This window comes from Gopherus evgoodei, chromosome 13 (genome assembly GCF_007399415.2).
Source record: "Gopherus evgoodei ecotype Sinaloan lineage chromosome 13, rGopEvg1_v1.p, whole genome shotgun sequence".
Taxonomy (NCBI): domain Eukaryota; kingdom Metazoa; phylum Chordata; order Testudines; family Testudinidae; genus Gopherus; species Gopherus evgoodei.
The window spans coordinates 29897714-29917835 of record NC_044334.1 but is presented as its reverse complement, the minus strand read 5'-3'; the positions used below and the strand labels follow the sequence as shown (position 1 = coordinate 29917835).

Below are 20122 nucleotides of genomic sequence, written 5' to 3'. Positions count from 1 at the left end.
AGTTAGGTGTGCGCGCCGCGCGTGCACGTTCGTCGGAAACTTTTTACCCTAGCAACTCCAGTGGGCCGGCAGGTCGCCCCCTGGAGTGGCGCCGCCATGGCGCCCAATATATATCCCTGCCGGCCCGCCCGCTCCTCAGTTCCTTCTTACCGCCGTGTCGGTCGTTGGAACTGTGGAGCGCGGCATAGCTGTCCTCCACGTCCCTAGCTCTCCTAGTTATCTATCGTTATCTATCGTTATCTCTAGTTCCATTATAGTTGTTAATTAGTTTGTTAAGTTGATAGTTAAGTTAATTAGTTGTAAAGTACTTTTTCGCCGGGGGCTTAGCCCTTCCCGGCACCCGGCACCGGGCTCATGCCTGGTTCGCCGGGCTTCAAGCAGTGTGCGGCCTGCAAGAAGCCCATGCCTACCAGCGATCCCCACGAAGCGTGCCTGAAGTGCCTCGGGGAATCGCACAGATCCGACAAGTGCCGCATCTGTAAGGCCTTTAAGCCGAGGACAAAGAAGGAGAGGGATCAAAGGCTCCGAACTCTCCTAATGGAGGCGGCACTTGACCCGACGGCTTCGCAGGCCGTGGTATCGGCACCGGCACCGGATCGCTCCGGCACCGAGAAGACTCCTCGGCACCGACCCTCTCCGGCACTGGAGCCAGAGCCAAGGCCGTCGAAGTCTAATACTCCGGCCAGGCAGACCCGGCTAGAGCGCCCGGCCTCGACATCGGCCGTGGCGCCGCCGGCACCGTCAGCACCGTTGACTCCGGGCCCGGCGGGTCCGTTGAGTCCGGTGCCGCCGAGCTCCCCCATGAGATCTGGGGTTGAGATAGTGGTCCCATCCACACCGGAGACCTTCGCCTCGGCTCGGGACCTTATTGCCCTGACTGAGCCCACTCGGCTGCCACCCCCGGTACCTCCGGTGCGGGTCGTGTCCAGAGGCAAGCCCATGATGTCGGCGCCGCCCAGAGACAGTCGTTCCCGATCCAGGTCCCGACGTCTTGGGCGCTCCAGATCCCGACGCCGCTCGCAGTCCCGGCACCGCTCCCCTCAGCGGTACCGGTCGCACTCGCGGCACCGGTCGGCATCGAGACGGTCGCGGTCAGGCTCCAGTCGACACCGGCACCGCGACTCCAGGAGCAGGTCCCGACGCTACTCGCCGCACCGGTCGACCTCCCGGCACCGAGCTGGTGGCAGGTCCCGGTCCCGGTCTCGCTCGACCTCCTGGCACCGAGCTGGTGGCAGGTCCCGGTCGACCTCCCGGCACCGAGCTGGTAGCAGGTCCCGGCACCGAAGCGGCGCCCGGCACCGAAGCGGCGCCCGGCACCGATCAGGATCACGGCACCGTGACAGATCCCGGTCCCGGTCCCGATCCCGGCACCGATATGACTCCCGGCACCGGTCCCCGGCACCGAGACGATCCTCCGTGCCGGCCCGCGCAGACCCGTACCATCCAGGGTCGGCCCCCGTGGCCCTCGAGACAGCCGTCCGTATCCTCCCAGACGGACAGCGGCTATGCGCTGGGCACCGACCGGCAGGCGGCGCTGTTTGGTGATCCGCCGCTGCAGGACCAAGGCCCACAACAGTGGGGATTCTGGACACCCTGGGCGTACCATCAGGCCCAGGGCCCCCAGCAGCTCCCTGCTAGGCCGGCGACTGCGGAGCGTAGGGCCCCGGAAGCCTCGTTGTCTCGCCCCCCTCCCTCCCCGGAAGGGGAGGAAGGGTCCAAGCAGCAGGACTCCGCTGTGGCTCCGGAGGCAGAGGCGAGGGCTGAGGAAGACCCTCAGTTAGACACTCTCGTGCCGGGGGTCTCATCATCCTCCTCCACGGATGAGGCGGTGGCGGGTACCTCCTCCAACAGTCCCCCCCTGCTGGATCTCAGGGCGCACCAAGACCTCCTCAGGCGATTGGCTCAAAATCTGAGTCTGCAGGCGGAGGAGGTCTCGGAGATAGAGGATCCAATTGTAACCATCCTCTCTTCTGATGCTCCCACCAGGGTCGCCCTGCCCTTTATACGAACCATCCAGGCCAACGCCAACACCATCTGGCAGTCTCCGGCCTCCATCCCTCCGACAGCAAAAGGCGTCGAGAGGAAGTACATGGCCCCTTCTAGGGGATACGAATATCTCCATGTACACCCGACTCCGTGTTCACTGGTGGTTCAATCAGTGAACGATAGGGAGCGTCATGGCCAGGAGGCTCCAGCCCCCAAATCAAGAGAGGCCAGGCGGATGGACCTCCTTGGCCGTAAGGTGTATTCGGCTGGGGCGCTGCAGCTCAGGGTCTCCAACCAGCAGGCCCTGCTGAGCAGATATGCCTTTGATTCCTGGGTGGCAGTGGACAAATTTAAGGAGCTGCTGCCACAGGATGCTCGCCAAGAGTTTACGGCCATCTTGGACGAAGGCAAGAAGGTCGCACGCACGGCCTTGCAAGCCTCCTTGGACGCTGCGGACTCGGCTGCCCGTACCCTTGCGTCAGGAGTTACGATGCGTCGCATCTCCTGGCTGCAGGTTTCCGGCCTTCCGCCGGAGCTCCAGCATACTATACAGGACCTTCCTTTCGAAGGCCAGGGCCTGTTTTCTGACAAAACAGACCCCAGACTCAAGAGTCTGAAAGATAACCGAGTCGTTATGCGGTCCCTCGGGATGCACACTCCCGTGACGCAGCGTAGACCCTTCCGGCCACAACAACAACAAGAACAACAACGCAGGCCGTTTTCCCAGTTCCGCCAGCGGCAGGACCTTTACAGGCGCCGCGGCAGGAACGGGAGGCGCAGGCAGTCGGGGAACCAAGGGGGGCAGAACCAAGGCTCCTCAAAACCCCCGCCTGGTCCTAAGCCTTCATTTTGAAGGTGCGCTCGAGGGCGCAGTAACAGTTTCCCCTATGGATCCTTCCCCCCCGTTTTCCAACCGCCTTTCGTTTTTCCTCCCGGCGTGGTCCCAAATAACATCGGACCGCTGGGTTTTAAGCGTGGTGCAGACGGGATACCGCCTGCAGTTTGTTTCGTTTCCTCCTTCCCGCCCTCCTTCCTCGTCCCTCTTCAGGGACCCCTCTCACGAGCAATTCCTTCGGCAGGAGGTGCAGACGCTCCTCAGCAAAGGAGCTATAGAGGCGGTTCCGGAAAACGAGAAAGGCAAGGGGTTTTATTCCCGCTACTTTCTGATCCCCAAGGCCAAGGGGGGCCTCAGGCCTATCCTCGACCTGCGAGAGCTCAACAAATACCTCGTGAAGTTGAAGTTCCGCATGGTATCCCTGGGGACCATTATTCCATCCCTGGATCCGGGAGACTGGTACGCCGCCCTCGACATGCAGGACGCGTATTTCCACATTGCCATTTGGCCGCGCCACAGACGCTTTCTCCGCTTCGTTGTGGGGGCTCTTCATTATCAATTTGCAGTCCTCCCGTTCGGCCTGTCCACGGCCCCGAGGGTGTTTACAAAATGCATGGCAGTTGTCGTGGCGCATCTTCGGCGCAACCGTGTCCACGTGTTCCCTTATCTGGACGATTGGTTGATTCGGGGCACGTCGGAACAGCAGGTGAACAGCCATGTCCGCGTGATCACCGGCATGTTTGCGAGTCTGGGCCTCTTGATAAACACAGACAAGTCCACCCTGAGGCCCACTCAGAAGGTGGAATTTATCGGGGCCGTCCTGGACGCCACTGTGGGCAGGGCCTCGCTGCCTCTGCAGCGGTTCCAGACCATGGCGGCGATCGTTCAACGCTTGCGGTCAGCCCCGTTGACGTCAGTGAGGACATGTCTAACCCTGTTAGGCCACATGGCGGCGTGCACCTTTGTGACCGACTACGCTCGGCTCCGCATGAGGCCTCTCCAGCTGTGGTTTATCAGTCATTACAGGCCGGCAAGGCAACCGTTAGACATGTTAATCACAATCCCCCAGAAGGTCTTAGATTCCCTCGGCTGGTGGTTGGACCAGTCCGTATTGTGTGCGGGTCTTCCCTTTCACCCGTCTCAGCCCTCGGTATCCCTGACAACGGATGCCTCAGATCTAGGCTGGGGGGCCCACCTAGGGACCCTGCGGACGCAGGGCCTGTGGTCCCAGGAGGAGGTGGGGCTACACATCAACATGAGGGAGTTGAGAGCGGTCCACCTTGCTTGCCAAACGTTTTGTCATCAGCTTCAGGGTCGTTGTGTAGCCGTGTTCACGGACAACACGACGACCATGTATTATATCAACAAGCAGGGCGGCACCAGGTCCTCCTCCCTGTGCCTCGAGGCGATACGACTCTGGGACTTTTGCGTAGCCCACTCCATTCACCTCAGGGCTTCCTTCCTTCCCGGAGTACGGAACACGCTGGCGGATCGATTGAGCAGATCCTTCCTGTCACACGAGTGGTCCCTTCGCCCGGACGTCGCTCTCTCCATTTTCCGGAGGTGGGGTTATCCCCGGGTGGACCTCTTTGCGTCCAAGGGGAACAGGAAGTGCCAAGCGTTCTGCTCCTTTCAGGGCAGGGAGCCGGGGTCGATAGCGGATGCCTTCCTCATCCAGTGGTCGACCCACCTGTACTATGCGTTTCCTCCGTTCCCTCTGGTTCACAAGGTCCTCCTGAAGGTGCGCAGAGACAGGGCTCGTGTGATCATGGGGGCCCTGGCATGGCCCAGACAGCACTGGTACACCATGCTGCTGGACTTGGCCGTAGCCGACCCAGTTCCCCTGCCCCTTCATCCGGACCTGATTACCCAGGACCACGGGTCTCTCTGTCACCCAGACCTGCAGTCGCTGCACCTAGCGGCGTGGCTCCTGCGTGGCTAACTGGTTCCGAGCTGCGCTGCTCCACGCCTGTGAGAGAGGTGCTCTTGAGCAGCAGGAAACCGTCCACAAGAGCCACATATTCGGCGAAATGGAAACGCTTCTCCTGTTGGTGCGTAGAGAGAAATCTCCGCCCTATGGAGGTTTCGGTAACCGAAATCTTAGACTATGTTTGGTCCCTCAAGGAGCAAGGTCTGGCCTTATCGTCGTTGCGAGTCCATCTAGCAGCTATCTCCACCTTTCACCCGGGTGCAGACGGTCGCTCCGTTTTTTCTCACCCGACGGTGTCGAGATTCCTTAAAGGGCTGGAACGGTTATTCCCTAACGTCCGTCCCCCTGCTCCAACCTGGGATCTTAACCTGGTGTTGTCCCGGCTCATGGGGCCCCCCTTTGAGCCGTTAGCTACTTGCTCCCTGCTTTACCTCTCTTGGAAGGCTGCCTTTCTAGTAGCTATCACCTCAGCTAGACGGGTGTCGGAACTCCGAGCCCTTGTGGTAGACCCCCCATATACGGTCTTCCACAAAGACAAGGTGCAGCTTAGACCACACCCTGCCTTTCTACCCAAGGTGGTCTCAGCCTTCCACGTCAACCAAGAGATTTTCCTCCCGGTTTTTTTTCCCAAAACCTCACTCCTCAGGCAGGGAGCAGCAGCTCCACTCGCTGGATGTCCGTAGAGCTCTCGCGTTCTACATAGAGAGGACCAAACCCTTCCGCAAATCCCCCCAGCTTTTCGTGGCGGTAGCGGACCGTATGAAAGGGCTTCCTATCTCCTCCCAGAGGTTATCCTCGTGGGTTACGTCCTGTATCAGGACCTGTTATGACTTGGCCCATGTCCCTACGGGCCGTGTGACTGCGCATTCAGGGCGCAGGCGTCGTCGCTGGCTTTCCTTGCCCGTGTGCCCATCCAGGAAATCTGTCGGGCAGCGACCTGGTCATCGGTCCACACCTTTGCTTCCCACTACGCCCTGGTACAGCAGTCGAGAGAGGATGCGGCCTTCGGAACTGCAGTGCTCCATGCCGCGACTTCTCACTCCGACCCCACCGCCTAGGTATGGCTTGGGAGTCACCTAACTGGAATGGATGTGAGCAATCACTCGAAGAAGAAAAGACGGTTACTCACCTTTGTAACTGTTGTTCTTCGAGATGTGTTGCTCACATCCATTCCACACCCGCCCTCCTTCCCCACTGTCGGAGTAGCCGGCAAGAAGGAACTGAGGAGCGGGCGGGCCGGCAGGGATATATATTGGGCGCCATGGCGGCGCCACTCCAGGGGGCGACCTGCCGGCCCACTGGAGTTGCTAGGGTAAAAAGTTTCTGACGAACGTGCACGCGCGGCGCGCACACCTAACTGGAATGGATGTGAGCAACACATCTCGAAGAACAACAGTTACAAAGGTGAGTAACCATCTTTTTTCACATTTTTCGGCTTTTTCGGTCTTTTTGGGGCTGGGCAGGGGAGAGGCTGCTGCTGGTGATCTCCCTGATGCGCAAATGACAGACTAAGCTGCCTCTTCTTGCATTTGTAGCTGTGGGTTTTTGGAGGCTTGGCTGGTAGCTGTCCCTGGTGCTGATCTGATCAGCTGGGTGGGGTTTGGTTGGAGCTGCCTGCAGATTCAGTCCAGAGATTAGCTGGATCTCTCAGCAAACAGGCAGGGGCTATAGATCAAATGCAAACAGGCAGCAAGACGAACTGAAAGGGAGAGAAAGAAAACGCGGGAGCAGCGTGGCAGGAGGAGGAGGTGCAGCGTCACTCCAGCTGCTGGTGTTGCAAAAACCTCCAGTGCCCCTGCGGCCACTGAGGCAAACCCGGCACCAGAATTGGGACCAGATCCACTGGGTGAGTAAAGAGATGGCTTTGCACTTCCACTCCCAGCTTCCCACCAAGAGCACAGAGCATAGGGGGAAGTGATGGGATCTCCCCTTCCCCTACAGCCCACTCTTCCCTTGGACGCCTGTGGTGACAGCTGTGCTGGAGCCTCTGCTGAGCACCCTCGGGGAAAGGGACTGAGAGGTGCTGAGTGTGCTTACTGCCTCCTCTCCTGATCTACATTTGATCTACAGCCCCTCACCCTGGGCAAGGAGGCAAGTTAATTTTGCACGGCTGGGTTAATGGATGTGGGATACAGAGATCAGCTGGAAAAGCTCTGGGTCTCATTATGGCATAGCCCCATTTCATTGGCCAGGCTCAGGCTGGATGTCCTGGTGCTGCGAAGGGGCTCTGGGTGTTGTGGGCAGGGGGAGAGGAGGCAGAGGCTCTGGGGTTGGGGCTGCTAATAACTTCAGTGCCCCCTCCATTCAAATTTTATTTTAAAATTCAAATTGGTCCAGTGTTATAGGTATAAAACACCAGCCTCCCCTGGGCCTAGAGACTGCCTCCGAGTAACTACTCCTCAGTCTCCCTGTGAAGCTGGACCGCACAAGAAGTCCTGGGTCCCCTGCCTCCCCCGCAAGACGCCCCCCTCCTGCCAGCCGTCCATGGGGGAGATGTGTCTAAACCTGATGGGTCACCTCTGCCTGCGGCCCCACCAGAGTGAGGTCTCCATCACCTGGCAAGGTCAGACAGAAAGACAAATGAGCCAGCCTCTGGGAGCTGTTCCTGCCTGCTGCCAAGACAAAGAGCTTGGAAGGGCTTACTCTGCAGGGGAGTAAAATATCAATATTTTACTCAAGCGTATAGTAGTATCACACCACTATTGTTAATTAATTAATTATTATTATTATTAATAATGAAGCTCTGCCAAGTGTGTTTGGGAGTGTTGGGGTTCAACTGGCTTTACTAACACCTTGCAGGAGCTTCCTGACCTGCACTCTCTGGATCAGACGTGGTGGGTTGCCGTTCCTGGCTGCATATAACCCACTTTAAACCAATGTCCGATTCCTCCAATGGTCGCAGGACAGTCACATTGTCCATGGTATCTGAAGAAAAGCACTTCCCTGTGTTTAATTCAGAGGTAAAGTGCAGGGACAGATTTCTTTTGCCTTTGCTCCCTGGGCCCATAATATTTTCATTGAGAAAAAGGAACTTACATGATTAGATTTTGCTGCTTTTTTATCTTTAAGTAACAAATTCCCTGAATTAGAGAGCACATTTGAATAGTGCTATTAGACATTCACAGTGGAATTCTGTACATCTGGCAGGGGCCAGAAAGCTCTCACTGTTTTAAGGAGGCATTCAGGGTAGGGAAATATTAGATATGGAGGGTGGCGGAATGAAGGATCATCTGAGGGTCCTGATGCTGTGATGTAAAACAGAGAACAGTGAACGTTTCAAGTATCGTTTTGAAGGGGGAGCCGTGTTAGTCTGGATCTGGAAAAGCAGCAAAGAGTCCTGTGGCACCTTATAGACTAACAGACGTTTTGGAGCATGAGCTTTCGTGGGTGAATACTCACTTCTTCGGATGCATGTAGTGGAAATTTCCAGAAGCAGGTATAAATATGCAAGCAAGAAGCAGGCTAGAGATAATGAGTGAACGTTTCAGGTCCATAGCACTGAACTTTCCACTTTGTTCATACTATGTTAGGCCAGAATTTTATTTTTCTTACTGTCATGCGCAGAATAATTTGCTTAAGACTTTTTAAAAATGTAATTCTAATGCAGGCAGTGAGTCTCTGTGAATTGCTAACTATTTCATGCATGTTTCTCAGTGAATGACTATTTGGCCTTTGGATGCTATAATGAAATATATGAATGAATGTTTTATTCATGGAGGACATTGTTCTTCAAAGCCTGATATACATTGCTGTAGAAATGTCAATATTTCATCCTCTTTTCAAGAAGACAATAAAAATCTATCTTCTGTATTGTCAATATCTGTTGATCCATGTGAAGCATTGATACTTTGGGGGAACAGAGACCTGCATTTTAATGCCAGATTCCAGTGACAACAAGACAAATATTCAGAGCCATTCCCAGTCAGAAAGCCACTGATGTGTTACTGTCAGAGACTAGCTTTCTGACACTTCAGTCTCCTTGTCAGCTTTTCACACTATGAAGGAGTGGTGGTGACTTCCTACTTCAAGTTTCAGGTTCTGTTGTCATTATTTGATATTAAGCTATGAATGACAACACAGTATGTTGCTGTGCATTTTCGCTGGGGCCTTTCCTGTCTCAGCTTTTGCAGTGATTCTGTGCATTTTAATTCACTACACTGAGGCCCTGCTGACGAGAGCAAAGCGAGGCCTTAATCTGTGTTGGTCAGTGCATCGCTGTCAGGATCCAGCCCTGCTCCTATTGAAATCAGTTGCAAAACCTCCCATTGATTTCCATGAAGACTAGGGTCCTGTCAGACAAACTACAAGAACACAGTTAGAGACAGTCTCTGTACAGTCCATCTGCTTAACAGTTTATGATCCATAAATATGTAAAACATGGTCCTAGGCCATTTACAGTGCTTAAGAGAAGGCCTAAGTGAAGCACACATGAGCAGAAATGTTATGTACTAATAAAAGATCCATCCTTTAGCTCCTCAGGATCCCAAGCTGGGAGAAGGGTTAGTTTATTCAGTTTATCCTCATCAGTAGGGTGAATTTCATGTTAGTTAGTAATGCAAAACCAATGTAGCAAGGATGACTGTCCATCCACCGCTAACCTCATGGGAGCAGGATACAGCCCGTAGGTGTTTTTGTCATTCTGGTATTGCTTTCTGAATTAAAGAAAGCAAGCTAGGGAGGGCAACAACAGAAATCAGACTCAAGGAGAGAATCCACCCTCCTCCCCCAGGCAACTGAACTTGAGGAAAAGCAAGTTAGTAGTTTTATCTTTGGTATAAAACTAATTTAAGGCCTTCCATCTGTCTGCCTCTCTGGGCCTACGGAGATCTGAGATCGTCTCCTTTGACTTCCTATATGACCCTATGCAAGTCACTTCGGCGACCATGTTCTGAGGTGCCTCAGGTTTGGGTAGACTGCTTGAGACACACTGGGCCTGACTTTCAGAGGTTCTGAGCACCCACACATTCCATTAACTGCAGTTGGAGCCAAGGATGCTTGTGACCTCTAAGAATCAAGCCCCAGTATCGCCAGCTGGGAACCTCAGAATTAAGACAACCAAGATCAAAGGCCTTCTCTTGAAAATGTGGGCCTTCCCTTTCTTTTGCCTCTGTTGCCACTTCTGTAATATGAAGATAATATCTTTGTCATGGGGGTGCGTGGGAGGCCTAATTCAAGAGTGTTTGCCATGTGCTTTGTGTTTGTAAGGCACTTTGAGGGCTGTGATGGAAGGTGCTTGAGAAGGGCAAAGTATTATTGGCATTGTAAGACCTAGAGTGTTGAAGCTATTTTTAATATTGCTCTTTTTAAACCAACGTGTGGAAAGAAATTACCTACCACAGAATACTGACATAAGCCTGCATTGTTCTTTTCCATGAGTGTACATTAAGTATATGCTGCCTCAGCTGAGAAAGGTCAAGCCAAACCTTGAAAATCTCTTTCTCTCAATGGCTTTTCATATCTGCATATGTGGGTTTGTGCCTTGAGTTTCCTGACCATAGAATCATAGAATATCAGAGTTGGAAGGGACCTCAGGAGGTATCTAGTCCAACCCCCTGCTCAAAGCAGGACCAATCCCCGGACAGATTTTTGCCCCAGATCCCTAAATGGCCCCCTCAGGATTGAGCTGACAACTCTGGGTTTAGCAGGCCAATGCTCAAACCACTGAGCTATTTCCCCCCGCTCCCCAGTTGACTGTGAAGAGGAGGTTTCTGGGACTCGGAGGAGATGAATGGAGTTTGTGGCTATATCCCTTTAGGTTTGTGACATGCATATCATACAGCTGCTCTGCTTAATTACTGAAATACTTGCTTTCTTGCAGATCGTCTGATTGACGCTGACTTATTGGTTAGGGTACAATTAAATACAGATTTTATGCAGACCGGAATGATTGGAGAAGGATGAATCCATGCAGACCCATGACTAAAAATGTCTAGGACAGTGATACTCAGACCACAGAGGTTCAGGAGCCAAATTAGCAATCAACATTACCCAGAAGGGCCACAGCAGTGTGAATTCATTGTTTCGTAGTGCTATACATTCAGTCACAGGGTGTTCTAGTGTCATGTGCTGCACAAAGCTGCAGGAGACTGCAGCCACTTGCAGCTCGAGAGCCTCACTCTGAGTATCACTGATCTAGGACATTAATTTTCTAAATACACCCTGTATGTACCAGTGCATGACTCATAAAAAAAAAATCTGCACCCCCATTCTTTTTTAGTTTTTTAGTTTAGTTTAGCAGTGATTGCTGCTGAGGGCATTTCTTGGAAGGAAGGTATAGCCTATGGAACATGCACCAAGAGGTGATTATAGCTGCTTATACGTTACTTCTCTGTGTTTTAAAAGTACCTGTTCAAATTGCTGGCAAAAGTGACCTCTCCCAGATTGTTTCCACTATGGACAGAGAAGTGAAATAGTGCATTGGCCCCCAGCTGTGGATCAGGTTTAGAGATGTTGGTTATGTTTCTTAGAGTACTTCTGGAGGACACTCGGACGCTATGGCAATGAGGGCAGATAATACCTGCATACAATAGAACAGAAGAAGATCCTGCTGCATGAGGGAAGGAAGACATTGCCACTATTTTTGGGATGTTTATTTGCTAACTTAATAGGTGGAATGACAGGACTGTAGGTTCTAAAGATGCAGAGCCATCCTGCTGATTCACCCTGGCAGTCAGACTAGGTGGGTCTCATTAGCTCTAACCCAGGAATTTAAAAGATTGAGAGTCTCTCTGAAGCAAATGGAACCAAGGGATCCTATAGGGAGGAACGGTAGGAATAGCCAGACACAGGGGGGAGCACATGTTGAGCTTTGTGTTTGTATAGGTTAACAATAAATACCCTCTCAACCCCAGAGACTGTATAGTTCTGTGAAAAGAAAATCTTGGAAAGTCTCCCGAGCCATGTAAAGTTTATGTAATTTGTCTTGTAGGGATAAATAATGGGGTGAGAAGACCACCTATCTTGAAGGTTGCACAGCACTTCCGATTATAAGACCCTGCGTTCAGTTGCTTATAACTGCCAATGTTTAATTATTTTGGTTGAAATTTTCCACGTCCGACGTCTGCCTGAGGCTGAATCTTTTTGGAAAGTTTTGCCCAAAGCAGGCAACCATTTCTGGGAAAAAGGGCAGGGAAACATATATTGTTTTGACATTAAAAATGTTTTGTTGTGACCTTTTCGAAGCTCTAGCAACCCTATGTTTTGAACCATGGACTTGAAATTTGGCCGGGGATGGCCTTTCTGTCAGAGATGTGTCTTTTGCTGTCCCCAGGAAATTCTGCCCAAATTTGACAGAGTTATAAGCCTTTGAAAAATCTCCGTTCACACTTGCTCCATTTGAGAATTGCTAGAGCAGGGTGGGCAAACTTTTTGGCCCAAGGGCCACATCTGGGGATGGAAATTGTGTGGCGGGCCATGAATGCTCACAAAATTGAGGGCTGGGGTGTGGGAGGGAGTGAGGACTTCAGCTGGGGGTGCAGGCTCTGGGGTGGGGCTGGGGATGAGGCGTTGGAGTGCGGGAGGTAGCTCCAGGCTGGCACAGAGGGGTTTAGAGGATGGGAGGGGGATCAGGACTGGGGTAGGGTTTTGGGGTGCAGGAGAGGGTCAGGGATGCAGGCTCCGGTGGCACTTACGTCAAGCAGCGGCTTGTTCCCTTTCCAGCTCCTATGCGGAGGTGCGGCCAGGTGCCTCTGCACGCTGCCTGGTCTGCAGGTGCCGCCCCTGCAGCTCCCATTGAACGCAGTTCCTAGCCAATGGGAGCTATGGGAGCGGCGCTTGGGGCAGGGGCAGCATGTAGAACCCCCTGGTTGTCCCTATAAATAGGAGCCAGAGGGGGGACATGCTGCTGTTTCCGGGAGTCGTGTGGAGCCACGGCATGTGTGGAGCGGGGCAAGCCCCAGACCCTGCTCCCCGGGGAGAGCTCGAGGGCCAGATTAAATCATCTGAAGGGCTGGATGTGGGCCCCAGGCCGTAGTTTGCACACCCCTGTGCTAGAGCGTAATCAGTGAAATCTCTGAGGGTTCCATCCTGAGAACTGCACTGCTTTTCCCAGCAACTGGTGCTGACCAGACTTGGCAAGCACCATCCCCCTGGAGGGACTGAGTGTCGGCCGTCCAGCCCAGGGCTATGAGGGTAAAGCTGGACTTTCCCTGTAGTGGGAGCTGGGCTGGGCACCATAGCTGGCATCAGGGAGCCTGTCTCTCCTGTGCTCTCACCCACCCCACTGCTGCTGCCCAGGTATTGTGAAGGAAGAAGCCACCTGAGGCAAATATAGATGGAACGAGAGCTGGACCAGCGAGGTAGTGGAGGACAAGGAGCCTGGTGAGAGTCAGGCAGGACGAAGGGACAGAGAAAAACAGCCTCCTTCACTGCAGAGCTCTGGTTCATCCTCAGAGCCCGTTTCTTCTGTGCACTGAATGAGGGGGGACCCTGTGGGAAAATTGTATGTGATGATGTAATTCCAGCCTGTGTCATAATGCAAGTGCCCACAGGGGCCAAATTAACGTTTTACAGGCAACCTTAATTCTGGCATTTCCCATCTTTTGAGTGCTTGACTTTGCAGCCTTTATGTTTCCTAACAGAGGTTTTTGTGTCTAATAAATATTAATGTGGATGCATAACTGTTTGAGAATTCAGTAAATAGTACTGTAATAATAAGACACTCCAGCTTGTATGTCTGTCCTCAAATATCCCTAAGAAACTTACACCTTTAACAGAGAGAGATAGGGCCAGTGCTGCAAGTGGATGGTCCTGACTCACAATAGGACTTCTTGTGCAAGTCACAGTTGGCAGGATCAGGCTAATAGGAATCACCTTGCCCTACCCAGAAATGCAGCCACCCCCTGGAGGGAAGGGGGCAGCTGTTTAATTGTGCACAGTGACTCTACATAGGAATTTAGAACAGATAGTGAAAATGATTTGCTTCTTACTGTATCCTGCTGAAGCTACAGGGAGAAATTAGGTCAAGAGATTATAAGGAACTGAACTGGAATTTGGTCTGTTTTAACAAACATAATCTTATTAAACGTGCTACATTCCTTTTCCTTAACTGATCAGGTGTTTTTATTTGCTGGGGTTGAAGGATATACATTTTGGTAAATAAAAATGTAAGAAATATGACACAGTCCTTAGGTATCAGGTGGACTGTGATAGTGTCATTAAAAAGACACTGCCAGGAGAAAATCTACATACAAATAATATACAGAAATGCTGCCACCTGTGTTAGCAATCACACTTTGGACTATGAAAACTGAAAGGCTGTTTGTTAATCTATCTTACTTTCTTTCTGACTTTCACCATCTTGAGGAATGAAACTAGACTAGAGACAAAAGTGAGACTGACTTAGTCTCTAGTTTCACTTTCTAGTTCTCTCCTACACTAGCACCATGTTTGGGATGCAAATACTACAAGGAACATAACATAAGAACGGCCGTACCGGGTCAGACCAAAGGTCCGTCTAGCCCAGTATCTGTCTACTGACAGTGGCCAATGCCAGCTGCCCCAGAGGGAGTGAACCTAACAGGCAATGATCAAGCGATCTCTCTCCTGCCATCCATCTCCATCCTCTGACAAACAGAGGGTAGGGACACCATTCCCTACCCATCCTGGCTAATAGCCATTTATGGACTTAACCACCATGAATTTATCCAGTTCTCTTTTAAACTCTGCTATAGTCCCAGTCTTCACAACCTCCTCAGGTAAGGAGTTCCACAGGCTGACTGTGCACTGCATGAAGAAGAACTTCCTTTTATTTGTTTTAAACCTGCTGCCCATTCATTTCATGTGATGGTCCCTAGTTCTTATATTATGGGAATAAGTAAATAACTTTTCCTTATCCACTTTCTCCACATCACTCATGATTTTATATACCTCTATCATATCCTATCTTAGTCTCCTCTTTTCCAAGCTGAAGAGTCCTAGCCTCTTTAATCGTTCCTCATACAGGACCCTCTCCAAACCCCTAATCATTTTAGTTGCCCTTTTCCGAACCTTTTCTAATGCCAGTATATCTTTTTTGAGGTGAGGAGACCACATCTGTACACAATATTCGAGATGTGGGCGTACCATGGATTTATATAAGGGCAATAATATATTCTCAGTCTTATTCTCTATCCCCTTAAATGTTTACATTTAAAAGGCCAACGTGCTTTCCTTAAAATAAAAAAAACTCTCAAAACCACTGCTATTATTATTAGCAAACCCTAAAATTAGAGCTGGTGACTCTAGCTGGCTGTGCTTTTTTGAATAGCTTTTATTAATAATAAATGTTTCTATTGTAGGTATTATAATTAGCTCATGAATGAATCCATGATGCTTGTAATGAGAAGCAAAGTGTGGTATTCTTGTAATGTATTTTGTCAGAGTCTCTCTGTTTATTCCCCTCTTCACTCCTGCCTGCAGCTGTGGGACCTTCTAGCTTGGAATTTCACCCATTGGCAGAAAAACTGTTGTGTGTTCTGACCCCCAGAGCATGCATTAGATGAAACATATGCCTGGGCAGCCGTGTACCCAGCACTCTTTCTAAGGAGCTCTGTGCCTTTGAGATGTCCTTGGGCTCCTGCAGCTCTGTTTTCATGAGGGATTTGGTTTGTCAAAGGGCATGTCTGCCCTGTAGTGCCCCCTGCTAGCCAAGCATGGCTCTGCTACACCTTGCCTCAATTTCTCCTTCACAGGCTCCCGGAAATAATCCAGAGATTTATACCCAATAACAACCCCTTTTCTTGGGGACTGGGTCATTAATCCATGGTAAAGTCAAACCCAAAGCAAAGTCTCTTCCGTGTCCCCTGCCCCAGTCTCCCAGTGGGCATAGCCCTTCCTCCCTGAGGTCTGTCTGACTCCAAGCCTCTCCGCTAGGAACAATTTTCAGCCCTCCCAGGCCCTGCTCAGTCTCCACCATCAGCTCCCCCTGGTGCATCTGTTCTCAGGCTTGTGGTGTCTCCCCTGTCCAGTCAAGGGTTGCATAGGCCTCCTTCCGGACTCTCAGCTGCTGTTCTCCCTAGCTGTAGTCTCTCCCCTTCCCCAAAGCCCAGCTGGGCAGCAGGTAATTAGTCACAGTTGTACTGCCTCCCGCCCCCGGCATCCTTTGAAAATGCCCAGACACCCTAGGACAGGGTTTAACTGGTGACTTTGGATTCTCCCTTCACTCTGGTTACATGGAAGGGCCTGCCCCTTGCTGGTGATGTGGTTCTGTGAGCCACCAGCAGATCTGGGAGCTGTGCCTCTCGGAGGAGAGAGGAGTGAAAAGAAAAGCGTTCGTTAGAATCTGCTAATTTGGCTTCCCAGAGCTGTTGGCTTTGGGAGCCGCAGTTCCTTGTTTTCCTGTCTCTATGGAATTCTTGGTAGTCCCTCCTTCCTTTATGCCTGCAGTAATGCTTAGCTGTTATAAGCACTTCTCATCCTTGGTTCTCACAGGGCTTTCCAAAGGACAAACTGGAGCCCAGGGTGACAAAGGGACTTGCCAGAGTTACACGGCAGGTCACCAGTAGTCAGACCCCAGGTCTCCTGACTACCAGAACAGTACCCTGGTCACTGGCCCAGCCTGGAGAACCTTCACTTCATTGGTGGTGTGTGGAGGGTAGCCAGGACAATCGGCTGCCTGCCAGAGCTGGGATTCAAATCCCAAGTCATGGGCACAGGAGAAGGTGAGTTTTCCTGGTCTCTGCCCACTGTGAGTCTTTGTGCAGATCCCCAGATGTTTGGCACGAGTGATCTGTGCTGAGTTGGGATGATGTAGGTCAGGCTTGAAGTGCTGGGCTTTATCTAGTGCAGGCAGCACCAAATTCACAGGAAAGAAGAAAGACTCAGTGTGTGATTAGGAGCTCCAGGGGAGGTGGGTTCCCCTTCTTAGGCACTGCTGCTCATCATCCTTCGCTCCGCCTTTGCCACTTCTGCCAGTCTTCCCTGATTCTTTACTGTCTTCCCTGCTGGCTCAGCTAGTGGTTTGCATTTGCTCCTGCCCACCCAGTCCCCCTCTGCTGCATAACAGCAAACCTCGTTCCTGATAAACCACATGCTTGCCACATTTTGGAAATTTCATCAGCGTGGGGCAGATGAAGCAAAATGTGGCAGAATGCTCAAAATGTCACAGTGCTCAACAAACAAGCCAACAACCTTCACAAAACGCACTAAAGATCCATTCAGATGTTTCCCCCAGGAAATACACATCCTAAGATTCCAGTTTGCCATGAACATTTGGAGAAACAAAACCAGGACTTTTTCCTCCCATAACGTTCATCTGAACAGGGGATCCTCACTTCAAAGCCTGCTATATACATTGTGCTGCTAAAAGCTCTGTTTATGACAGAGTGAATTATATCCAGAGTCCAAACCAAAATACGTGTTCAAGGGAACCAGCAAATTAAAAATCCCACTTCTCTCTGAAGTTATTTTGCCTTCTATTGTGACAAGTAACCCCTTCGATTACTGGATCTGACAGAGATCAGAGGGACAAATAATTCTCTGCTTCGCCATTTTTCTTGCTTAGTGCACTGGACAGCTCTTTGTATATAGTCAGTTTCCGTTCCCCCTCCCCCTCCCGATGGTCTCTTTTTGTTTTGATGGGTCCAGGGCCACCGAGAGCGGGTTCGGACCCTGGTGAAAAAAAAATTTCAGGCCCCTCAGCAAGGGCAGACCGGCTAAACAGGGCTGGGGGAGCCAGGCCCCGGGCCCCCTTCCGGAGCGCCGGGCCCCGGTAATTTGTACTGGCTCCCCCCGCCCCATCGGCCCTGAATGGGTCTTTCATACAGCGACAGGAGGAGATAAATCTTTTTAAAAATAGGAACATATAGGCCTGGTCCTACGAGCCACATGCAGGTAACTTGATATTGCTCATGCCTGCTCATATTTGCAAGAGAGAACCACAAAATATGGCAGCCGCAACTGGGTCAGGACTAGCATCAGAAACGACTTTTAGCTCATTTGTTTGGAACTGACTAGGTTCCCGATGCACGGTGTCACGTTAAGGCAGTTTGTGAGCCTCGTGTATGCTACTGTAACTGAGGAGGTCACAACTGTGCTTGCTCTCAACCTTTTCCTGGACTGATGTTAGTGGGGAAAACCAACCTGCACTTACATGGCAGTGTGCGTGAGGAGCTGCCTGCAGGAACCAAAGGCAAATGTGTCTTGAAAACCCACATCTGCCATGCTGGTTGCCTATAGTGAATTGTGTTGATTAGTACAAGAATTCCCTTCACCTGATGTCTGTCTGCTTCTCTGCCTGTCTGTCTCGAGACTGTGAGCTCCTTGGGGCAAGCACCATCCGCGGATGCTTGGAAACCACTAGCACCATAAACAAGCAATAATAATCCAGTTAAATGTCTCTCTCTTTTCCCTCGAGTGGCAGGGCAGAAGCGGGATAACACAGCAGTGAAAATGGAGGGCACTTGGGTTGCCTCATTGAATTCAGTCTCTGAAAACCTGGTGATTGTCACCTGTCCGAGGTGTTAAAAGGGAGATTTTTGATTCCTGTAGAAATGGTGAAGCCCTGGGCCCAGAACAGCCATTTAGACTGTGAGAGAAGGACACAGCCATACACTAAAGAGTAGGAAAACGGTAGCAGACTGGGCAGGTAGTGCTTCTGCTCCAGGAATTCCCTATAGCACCACATTCAGTGTTGGCACCTTACTACTGCTAGTCATCCTCATGTAGGGCCAGACAAACCTTCCTGCAGCAATACCAGTGAGAAGAAGATCTGTGGAGGTCTCCTCGTGGGCTATCCCCAAGGTTAGCCCGTGGGGAGCGTGTTGAGATTTGCTTCCCCAAAGAATGAGCTGCCATTCCACACTCAGGGTGAACTTCCCCCCCCCCTGCATAGGGCCAGCACAAGAACTGCACCACTCAGATCCCACTGACACCCTAACATAGGGCTGTAAAGAAATATCAAGAATGTAATTAGCTGGAGCAAAGGAAAAGGAATTGATTAGGTAGGCCAGACATTTCACACGGAGCTTCCTAAAGCTAGCACTAAATCCATATTTAAGCAGCTGAATAAATGGGCTGATTTTCAGAAAGGCTGAGCGCCTGCAGTAAATCACAGCATTCGTAATAACAGTTGTGCAAGAATGCTAGCTTGTGCTATGTGTGCTTTACACATTTGGGCCACAAGCCTAATCGCTGATATGCCATTCCCAGCTAGTGAGCAAATCCAGTGGCAGGTTCGGGGCTGTGATTTTGGGTAGAATCTCATTGTGAAATTTTGTTGCGGTAAAGAACAAAATAGAGAATTTTTCAATAGGTTTTTTCCCATCGAAATCGCTGTTCATAGGAAATTAGTTTTCACCTGCAAAAACTGCCTTTTGTTTTTGCCAGAAAATAAAAGTGAACAGGTAAGGTGTTTTTACACCATCTAGAGCTGCATTCAGTTTCCACCTAGGATATCTTGAAAAATGTATATACTCTAGATGTCTGTAATCTCAGGAAGATGCAATTTAAAAGATGAAATTCGGATCTTTGCTTCGTTGTTCTGAAACCTTGGAAATCTCGCTGAAAATGGCAAAGAATAGCAAGAGTAACATCATAATCCTTGTAAATATTGGCCAGCAGTTCCATCTCCGGTTCCCTAAATCATTGCTCACCAGCCAGCTGTTCAGTTTGCTGACTGGCCTACAGTAATGAGCTTGCTGCAGTCCATAGAGTTGTGATTTATGCAGCATTTCTTCCTAGCCCTGTCAGTTCTTCCCAACCCCTTACCCCACCCCCAACTGAGGAAAACGTTAAGGCTCAGGAAAATCCAAATGTCACATAAAATACAGGGGTGATAAATCGTGGGGGCGTGTGATTGTTAATAGAAATGGGATTTCCTGGCTAAGATGCTGGGCTGATTTAAAGTGTTGCCTGTGGAAAACCCTTATTCAAGTTCCTTAAAAAAAGTCTTCTGATGCATATTATAGGCAAGTGTCCTAAAATAACTTGCAGCAGTATTTAAAGGGGCAAGACTGTTTCCAAATAACCTTATCCTCCCAGAAATGTTATCCCTTCACATTCAGTTCTCAGGATGAATGACCTAAAGCATGTTCTGCATTGCATTAGAGACAGCTTCAGCAAAACCATCCACGGGGTCGTGCCTAGGGTTGTTTTTTCCTTGCTCCCTGACAGATGCTCCATCTGTCCAGCACTGATGGAGTTAAGCATTGCCTTATGCACTGAAGTAAGCAGTGGTGCATTCTGGTTATAAGGTGGTTTGCTGGTTGCTGTGAGTTCCATGGTGTAGTGCCCTGGTAACAGCATGGGGCGAGAATTTATCATGTGAAATGTGGAGCTGTAAGTGCAGCGAGGCAGCATTCGAGCTGATTGCTGAATAAGGACATTTTTTATCCATCCCGAGGCTGGCTAATAGTAACGTAGAGCCTAGCATCTGCGAGAGCGATCCTTCCAGC

General features: G+C 50.9%; 1 protein-coding gene across 2 annotated transcripts in view; it reads left to right on the top strand.

The window, feature by feature from the left end:
- OSBP2 (oxysterol binding protein 2) overlaps window positions 1–20122 on the top strand; it is a 392283-nt gene that overhangs the window by 162371 nt on the left and 209790 nt on the right. The window contains exon 1 of one of the 2 annotated variants that reach the window (XM_030583570.1): window positions 16360–16390. The exons of the other annotated variant lie outside the window; for it this stretch is intronic. Coding sequence (XP_030439430.1) covers window positions 16375–16390 — 16 coding nt within the window. The 5' untranslated portion in view covers window positions 16360–16374. Of the gene's footprint in view, window positions 1–16359; window positions 16391–20122 lie in introns of those variants that run through there. 2 annotated transcript variants of the gene reach the window in all.